Below are 9,317 nucleotides of genomic sequence, written 5' to 3'. Positions count from 1 at the left end.
TGCGTAACTGCTATGGAAAAAGCAGGAAATATGAGGGCTTGGGCAGAGAAGGAAAGTAGGAATATACACAAATAGGAAAGGAAATACAAGCACCGATATGCATGGAAGGGAAAATGAGGGGAAAGAATGTGGAAGGACTCTGAAATGAGGGGAAAAGAAAGTGGGGAGCATCAGAGGAAAGGTAAACTATGTCCTGGTATAGAACAGGCAGGGAATCCGGTACATGGAGGGGACAACCTGGAATGAGACCCGCAAGAAGAAACTGATGAGCCCAACTTACTCAGTTTCAAAAAACTGAATGCAAAATGAATTTTAAAAGACATTCCAGGTTTTAACGTTCATTTTTACAAGTTACACATTTAAGGGCTTGCACCGATGTAGAAAATCCATGGGTGGTAAAACACGATGCGGCTCCAGGAGCCCAGCAGCTGCAGTTGTTTGGAATGACACTACCCTCTGGTGGTGAAAACCACAGTTATATGTACACCCGGAAGGTAAAATACCCACTGGAGCTGGTCGTACAGGTAACGGGGGTTTGTTTGACCCTTTATTCATGTCATTCGTGCCAACGACACTTAAAAAGCACCTAGAAATACAATCAATTCCAGCCCACACTTCAGTGTTCCACCTTCAGACCGTGCCTTGAAGTGGCACATCCACCCTATTGCTCTGTTTGGAAATGACGCATTGATGACTGGTCGTAAGCAACTGTCTTGAGGGTGCAAAAACAGGCTGGCGATAATTCTTGTGTTCTCTGTCAACCTGCAAGGATAAGAAGATCACATATGGCTGTGCTTCACTATGTAACACCACACTGGATTGCCATATTATAGAATCATAGAATAGTTTGGGTTGGAAAGGACCTCAAGATCATCCAGTTCCAGCCCCCCTGCCATGGGCAGGGACACCTCACACTAAACCATCCCACCCAAGGCTCTGTCCAACCTGGCCTTGAACGCTGCCAGGGATGGAGCACTCACAACCTCCCTGGGCAACCCATTCCAGTGCCTCAGCACCCTAACAGGAAAGAATTTCCTCCTTAGATCCAATTTAAACTTCCCCTGTTTCAGTTTGAACCCGTTACCCCTTGTCCTGTCACTACAGTCCCTGATGAAGAGTCCCTCCCCAGCATCCCTATAGGCCCCCTTCAGGTACTGGAAGCTGCTCTGAGGTCCCCACGCAGCTTCTCTTCTCCAGGCTGAACAGCCCCAACTTCCTCAGCCTGTCTTCATACGGGAGGTGCTCCAGCCCCTGATCATCCTCGTGGCCTCCTCTGGACTTGTTCCAGCAGTTCCATGTCCTTTTTATGTTGAGGACCCCAGAACTGCACACAATGCTCCAGGTGAGGTCTCACAGGAGCAGAGCAGAGGGGCAGGATCACCTCCTTCGCCCTGCTGGTCACGCTCCTTTTGATGCAGCCCAGGATACGGTTGCTTTCTGGGCTGCGAGCGCACACTGCAGCCGGCTCATGTTCATTTTCTCATTGACCAGCACCCCCAAGTCCTTCTCTGCAGGGCCGCTCTGAATCTCTTCTCTGCAAAATATAAGGAAGAAGTTCTTTACTGTGAGGGTGCTGAGGCACTGGAATGGGTTGCCCAGGGAGGTTGTGAATGCCCCATCCCTGGCAGTGTTCAAGGCCAGGTTGGACAGAGCCTTGGGTGCCATGGTTTAGTGTGAGGTGTCCCTGCCCATGGCAGGGGGGGTGGAACTGGATGATCTTGAGGTCCTTTCCAACCCAAACCATTCTGTGATTCTATGTACCTGTTCTTCCATAGTACAGTTACAGAACATCCTTGCTGGGAAAAGCACTTGCTTCAGTTCAGGGGTTTCATGAAGGTGCCTCAGGACTTTCATAATGACCCAACACCATCAAGGCTATTGCCTTGCCTCAGCCACGTTTCTTCACATCTAATCTTGTATAAACAAAAAAGCCAAATATGAACGACTCTGCCGGTTTCTCCTTCCCTCTCCTTACGTTATCAGGGGTTTTAACCCCTCCTGGTAACAACATCCCTGTTTCTCGCGGCCAAATGATCCTCTTGGAAGCTGGGCTTCTCCAATACCCTAATAACAATCCCAACAATCCCAAAGTTACCAAGACCAGATGTGTTGCTGGTTCTAGATTTCAGAGGGTCATAGAACCCAGACTGGTTTGGGTTGAAGGGACCTTAAAGCCCATCCAGCTCCAACCCCTGCCATGGGCAGGGACCCCTTCCACTGGAGCAGCTTGCTCCAAGCCCCTGTGTCCAACCTGGCCTTGAGCACTGCCAGGGATGGGGCAGCCACAGCTTCTCTGGGCACCCTGTGCCAGCGCCTCAGCACCCTCACAGGGAACAGCTTCTGCCTAAGAGCTCATCTCAGTCTCCCCTCGGGCAGCTTCAAGCCATTCCCCTCGGCCTATTAATTACTCATTAACGCGAATTAACACACACAGAGCCCCTCAGCGCCTCCGTCCCGCGCGGGATGTAACCGACACCCCCGTCTCCCCCCCCCGCCATTTCATGCCCCGCGCATGCGCGCTCCCTCACCCCTCCCGCTCGCTGCCGGCGGGCCCGGCTGAGGGGAAGGCGGCGCTGAGGGGACGGAGCTCCCCCTGCAACCGCTGCCGACGGGGAGGCCGCGCCACCGGCTCCACTGACGGGCTGGGGCTCGGCTCCGGCTCACCCCGGCAGCGGGGCCCCGCCTGAACCTTCTCCGCTCTCCGGCTGGCTGAGGGGAGCTCGCCCGCCTCACGGCTGAGGGGGAGCGGAGTCCTCTTCTTCTCGCCCCATGCTTCTTTAGCCCCGCAGAGAGAGACCTTTCCGCCCGCAGGCGCTTCCCAGGAGGACGCAGGGATCCCGCTGCCTTCCCCGCGGTGCAGCCGGGCTCCCTGCCCTTCGCTCCCGGCAAGCGGCGGCTGAGGCAAGCGCCTCCAAGCAGGTGGGGACAGAAGCGAGGAAAAAGGGTGGGCATTTCCCCTCCCTCCTCCTGCTGGCTTTCTCTCCGTAGGTGGAGGGGCTGGAGCTGGGTGAGCCCCTCCGTCCTGTCAGCCCCTCGCCATGGCTGTCGGTGGGGCTGGGGTCTCGCTCCTCTTCATGACCAGCATCGTGGTGGCCGTGGGGCTGTGCAAGAGACTGATCCGCCGCCGGCTGTACTCAGACCGCCGCCTTTCCACTCTCCTCACGGAGCTGTTGAGCACCTTCCAGATCTGTGCCTGCACGAACGAGCTCTGCCTGCTCGGCAACGTGGAGCCGAAGCCTCACGTCGGCCTCAGTCTCACCTATGGCTTCACCGTCCTGCACGGCCTGACTCTGACCGGCAGCGCATGCAATCCCTGCGGCACTTTGCAGCCCATGTGGAGCGGTGGGGTACCGCTCAAGACGGGTGGACTCAAGATCGCCGCTCAGTTGGTGGCTGCGGTGCTTGCCAGGGTGTTCATGCGTTGTATCTGGAGCCTGGGGATAGCAGAGGCACATTACGGAGCGCTCTCACAGGGCTGCAGCAGCCCCATGCAGACTACAGTGATGCAGGCGTTCTGCATAGAACTGCTCTTTTCTGCCGTTTTCCAGCTGACCTTGCTGCGAGCGGAAAGAGTTAACCCCAAATACAGAGTCCATCTGATGGCTCTTCTCATCACCATGCTCGTGTATGCAGGTTAGTCTTTGGTTTTCTCTGTTCCTGCAGTGAAATTGCACCAGAAGGAGGGGGGTTTATTGACTTAAAAGCGTGAAGATGTAAAAGTATTGTTCTTTCACTACAAAAAAAATGCATCAAGGAGAGTCTTTGGTCCAACATATGCAGAGTTCATCTGGAGTTTATGTATAGTTCCCCTGATTTAGATTCCAGGCAGGTGTGGAGCTACGAATGAAACGAGGTTTGAATGTAAAATAGTGTCAAATCCACAAAGAAAGCTTTTCACACAACACTGTTAGAATAGCACAGTGAAGGATCGTTTCGTAACCCAACTTGACACAACGTGAGAGATTTCAGTGTGCTCTGATTCCTAAATGGCATTGCGAAAGGAAAACACCACTGATTGTGCAACAGCAGGGTACAGACTGGTGATATGGCATAAGTTCTGCATTTAAATAATGTATAATTTGTAGCAGTGCAGTTTAACTGTGTTAAATCCTTAACAGCAGAAGCAGGAATGGTCATTTCCCTCTGCTCTGCTCTTGTGAGACCTCACCTGGAGCATTGTGTGCAGTTCTGGTGTCCTCAACATAAAAAGGACGTGGAACTGCTGGAACAAGTCCAGAGGAGGCCACGAGGATGATCAGGGGCTGGAGCACCTCCCGTATGAAGACAGGCTGAGGAAGTTGGGGCTGTTCAGCCTGGAGAAGAGAAGGCTGCGTGGAGACCTCAGAGCAGCTTCCAGTACCTGAAGGGGGCCTATAGGGATGCTGGGGAGGGTCTCTTCATCAGGGACTGTAGTGACAAGACAAGAGGTAACGGGTTAAAACTTAAGCAGGGGAAGTTTAGATTGGATCTAAGGAGGAAATTCTTTCATGTGAGGGTGGTGAGGCACTGGAATGGGTTGCCCAGGGAGGTTGTGAGTGCTCCATCCCTGGCAGTGTTCAAGGCCAGGTTGGATGAAGCCTTGTGTGGGATGGTTTAGTGTGAGGTGTCCCTGCCCATGGCAGGGGGGTTGGAACTGGATGATCTTGAGGTCCTTTCCAACCCTAACTATTCTATGATTCTATGATTTGTAGCATACATGCAGAAATGATAAAATACTTCATGAAACCAAGTGTAGAAAAGGGAATATAAATCAGGTGCCATTTGTATTGTGGCATTGACAAGAGCCTGATGTCTCAGTAGTGCCCTGTATATCCATGTCCTTGCCTCTGCCTGGTTATCACCTCAGGCTTCCCAGTGGGGGGACACTGTCACTTGGGCAGCATCAGATCAGTGGGAAGGAAGTGGTGAGGGGACGTTCTGCAGTCGATGCTCCCTGTTGCCCTCAGTGAAGTACCACAGTTGTTGTGTTACTTGGCACTCTGCAGGGTTGTACTGGGAAGGAGATTCTGTAGTTTGGGTTACAGGGAGGCGAGGTGGTTATAGAATTGCTTGTGCTGCAACCCCCACCACAGTCATCTGGGAAATGATCAAATCCGGTTATGAGAGAGGGAAATCACTCTCTTAACAGCAGACATCTGGGATGTCCCTGACATCTTGTGTAAAAGGTTTAACTGTATTATGCTATCAACCATAATAGCATATAGTAAAGTACAGGTGAATTTTCAGCTGTATTAATGAAAAAAACGCCTTTATTCATTACGTTTACCTGAAATTAGCCAATACCTGAAAGATTAAAAGAAGCCCATAGAGAATTCTAAGCATTAACTTGGCAACTTGAACTACTTCCTAATACTAATTTTAAAGGCAGAGAGAGAAAAGGTGTCAGTACATTTTAGCACATCAAACATATTTCTGAATTCCTCATTTAAAGTGTAGCTAAAAGTTATCCTCCCTCTTTTACAAGGATAAAAAGCTGTATTCCTGGTTCTTAACATTCTTTTCTTACTTAACAAATAGTCATATAAAATAATATGTGTCACATTGGCTTTCTCTTTGACAGTTCATGAAAAGGATTCATGCCCCTGTCACTGGCCAGGCTGGACTCAGAGCTTTCTCTAGCAGGAGAAGGTTGTGCACCTCCTTCTCTTCCTTGTCATAAACTTGGACTTCTTACAACTGTCCAGTGCAATTGATCCCCATGTACTTCTAGGAATCATCAGACCTCCTTTGCCCTCTTCAACATGCAGAGTTTGTCTGTATTTGTGTACAGAACACCCTGTGCTATGTGGACAATTTTCTTTCCATTTCTTTCAATTGAGAGTTAAGTCTACTGTAAAAATGCATATGCATTCCAGAGAGCAGATCCTGAACTTAGTATTATCCCATACTTAGTGGAATTCCAGAGTGGTTTGGGTTGGAAGGGACCTTAAAGCTCATCCAGCTCCAACCCCTGCCACGGGCAGGGACCCCTTCCACTGGAGCAGCTTGCTCCAAGCCCCTGTGTCCAACCTGGCCTTGAGCACTGCCAGGGATGGGGCAGCCACAGCTTCTCTGGGCACCCTGTGCCAGCGCCTCAGCACCCTCACAGGGAAGAGCTTCTGCCTAAGAGCTCATCTCAGTCTTCCCTCGGGCAGGTTAAAGCCATTCCCCTTGGCCTGTCCCTACAGGCCCTTGGCCAAAGCCCCTCTCCAGCTTTCCTGGAGCCCCTTTAGGCACTGGAGCTGCTCTCAGGTCTCCCCTTCAGGAGCCTTCTTTTGTCCAGGCTGCCCCAGCCCAGCTCTCTCAGCCTGGCTCCAGAGCAGAGCTGCTCCAGCCCTCACAGGATCTCCATGGCCTCCTCTGGACTCCAACAGCTCCACATCCCTCTTGTGCTGCTGCCTCAGAGCGGGATCAGGACTGCAGGGGGTGTCTCACAGGAGCAGAGTACAGGGGGAGGATCCCCTCCCCTGACCTGCTGGCCATGCTTCTTTTGAATGTCATTCTTTCTTCTTTACTCTGCTCCAAGCTTCCTAGGGTTTGCACTCTTTGCTGTACACTCAGCTTCAAAAGGAAAGGTGAAAAGTGCTGCCCTTCCCCTGTTGTAGGCATGAACTTGGGTGTTTCCTCTTCACGCCTAAGATGTTGATTGAAGCCTCTTGAATTAGAGGAAGGCACAAAATCAGAGATTTCTATCATGGAGCTGTTATAACAAATGTGGGAAAATGCTGCTGCTATGAATTTCTTCCTGTGATGAAGTCAGAGGCTTGGGCTGTAACAGATCTCTTTTCAGTGGGAGGTTAGGTAGGTACTTAGGACACCAAGACGTTCTCAAACCTTTCTTGGTACCTCTTTCCCTTTGCCCACATCTACACACACATTCCCTGGAATGCACTCCATTCTCCTTAAATCTACAATATAAAACCATGTTGGTTTGGGTTTTACGCTCTGATTTTAAAACCACATCAGTTGTGCCTTCAGGACCTGTGCTTATTAGTTATGAATGAACCAGAAACATTAGAAAATCCTCCTCATCCGTAATATATCACATTTCATTCCATGAATTATGTTCTACTATGGGTTCGAAAGCTGTAGGAGGAAGAATTGCTGTCTAATAAGGGGCTGTAAGCAAGAGTATCTCCAATTCCAGTTTAGTTTGGGTGTTATTTTGAAGGATACCCATATCCCTATGGCTTATCCCAGTCCAAATATATCAATACACATGCAGGGCTCAAAACTATTCAATTACATTTATATGGTGACTGAGTGAAGGTGTTTGGAAGAACTAATGGTTGATATGTCACTGTTGTGTGTACTCCATATTGGTACTTGGGTATGCAACAAATAATGTCAGATTATACAGGAGCTTCAAAATTTCAAGCTGTTCCTTAAGGTTTTTTTTCTACTTTTTCCTAGTTAAAAATATTTGGATTTTTTTAACATCCAGCCTTACACAGACCAAATTTTCACAGCAGAACCTGTGCAGAAAAGCTCCATTTCTGCATTTGCTGTTTCTTCTCCAAAATAGAAGGAAAAAGAGAACATTATGTCTTTGCATATGGAGTGATTCAGAAGCTAAGGATACACACCATATACATGTTGCTAAAGAATATCTTTGGGTATTTCCTTTGGGAAAAGATTTAATTAGGATAAGAGTAAAAATAGAATCATAGAACAGTTCGGGTTGGAAAGGACCTTAAGATCATCCAGTTCCAAACCCCTGCCATGGGCAGGGACACCTCACACTAAACCATCTCTCCCAAGGCTCTGTCCAACCCAGCCTTGAACACTGCCAGGGATGGAGCATTCCCAACTTCCTTGGGCAACCCATTCCAGTGCCTCACCACCCTCACAGGAAAGAACTTCTTCCTTAGATCCAATCTAAACTGCCCCTGTTTAAGTTTGAACCCCTTACCCCTTGTCCTGTCACTACAGTCCCTAATGAAGAGTCCCTCCCCAGCATCCTTGTTAGGCCCCATTCAGACACTGGAAGGCTGCTCTGAGGTCTCCATGCAGCCTTCTCTTCTCCAGGCTGAACAGCCCCGACTTTCTCAGCCTGTCTTCATACGGGAGCTGCTCCAGCCCCTGATCATCCTCGTGGCCTCCTCTGGACTTGTTCCAGCAGTTCCATGTCCTTTTTATGTTGAGGACACCAGAACTGCACACAATGCTCCAGGTGAGGTCTCACAAGAGCAGAGCAGAGGGGCAGGATCACCTCCTTCACCCTGCTGGTCACGCTCCTTTTGATGCAGCCCAGGATACGGTTGCTTTCTGGGCTGCGAGCGCACACTGCAGCCGGCTCATGTTCATTTTCTCATCAACCAGCACCCCCAAGTCCTCCGCAGGGCTGCTCTGAATCTTTCCTCTGCCCAAGCTGTGGCTGTGCCTGGGATTGCTCCAACCCAGGTGCAGGACCTTGTACTTGGCATGGCCCAAGTGCAAATACACCTTTTTGAGGGCTTTTTCATTTAGAAGCAGTTTTACAGTGAAGTCGGAATTGCACGAAATTGGTTAGATCTTTCCGAGCCTAAAATATCATAGTAAAAATTACATATATATATTTAATTCCAAGTTTCTTCCTAATTTTGCCTTTAGTAATTTCAAGTGTTATAGTGACTCTCATGTGTGGAGCACTAATTACTTCATCTTTTTAAGCTTTTGTGGGTACAACAACATAGATGTTACACTTCTTTTGCCATAAAATCCTTCTGGTACACAGACTGAGATGTCTAAAAAGCATTTGTAAATAAGATTATACAAGTGGCCCTGGCCTGTGGTTGGTGTTCCAGTAGTTATTAGTAATGAATATTGAAGAAGTACAGCAGCTAAACGTCTGTTTAATGTTCAGAAACAGCAGCTGCATCCTGATAATGAAATTCTACTCTTAAATGTATGTTTGTGGATATAAAAGCAGAAGCAGTGAGTCCGTAAGTAGATGGAATGACCGTAGATGGCCTCCCTGGCAACCATGGAAGTTCTTCATGTGTCAGGAGTGCACAGTAACAGACTAAATGTGTAAGTGTGCACAGTAAATCTGAGTTGCGCTGGAGAACGCATTTAAACCAGAGTAAACTGAGTAGATCAACAAAGATTAAAACCTTCCTGACCTGGAATAACAGTAAAAGAAATCATAAGGAGACTATTCTGTATAGAGAAATATCTCTACATAGAGACTATATTCTATATAGAGAAATAGAACAGAAAATGGCAAAGACCTAGCTTTTGGTAACTGATGCTCATACAAATGAGGGTTACAGTGGGTAGTATTTGTACACAGGGGAAGTGCCGAGCTTATTGGGGGAGAATCAAGAAGGAACTTCAGGAAGCTAAACACAATTAGA

At 48.9% G+C, this 9,317-nt stretch overlaps 1 protein-coding gene and 1 long non-coding RNA gene across 3 annotated transcripts in view; one reads left to right on the top strand and one right to left on the bottom strand.

Moving 5' to 3' along the window:
* Positions 1-306: 306 nt before the first annotated feature.
* Positions 307-3,323, bottom strand: LOC136014098 (uncharacterized). Its single transcript, XR_010612508.1, has 3 exons — positions 2,665-3,323; positions 1,762-1,913; positions 307-762 (listed from the first exon to the last, which is right to left on the bottom strand). It is a non-coding gene; the product is annotated as an uncharacterized LOC136014098 (long non-coding RNA).
* Positions 2,540-9,317, top strand: part of AQP11 (aquaporin 11) — a 14,557-nt gene continuing 7,779 nt past the window's right edge. For both annotated transcript variants that reach the window (XR_010612507.1, XM_065678874.1), the window contains exon 1: positions 2,540-3,633. Coding sequence is in view for 1 of the 2 variants with exons in the window: in XM_065678874.1 (XP_065534946.1) it covers positions 3,039-3,633 (595 nt within the window). In the remaining variant the exon portion in view is untranslated. The remainder of the gene's footprint in view (positions 3,634-9,317) is intronic.

This window comes from Lathamus discolor, chromosome 4 (genome assembly GCF_037157495.1).
Source record: "Lathamus discolor isolate bLatDis1 chromosome 4, bLatDis1.hap1, whole genome shotgun sequence".
Taxonomy (NCBI): Eukaryota; Metazoa; Chordata; class Aves; order Psittaciformes; family Psittacidae; genus Lathamus; species Lathamus discolor.
The sequence above is the reverse complement of the archived record's forward strand: the minus strand, read 5'-3'. Positions and strand labels throughout refer to the sequence as shown.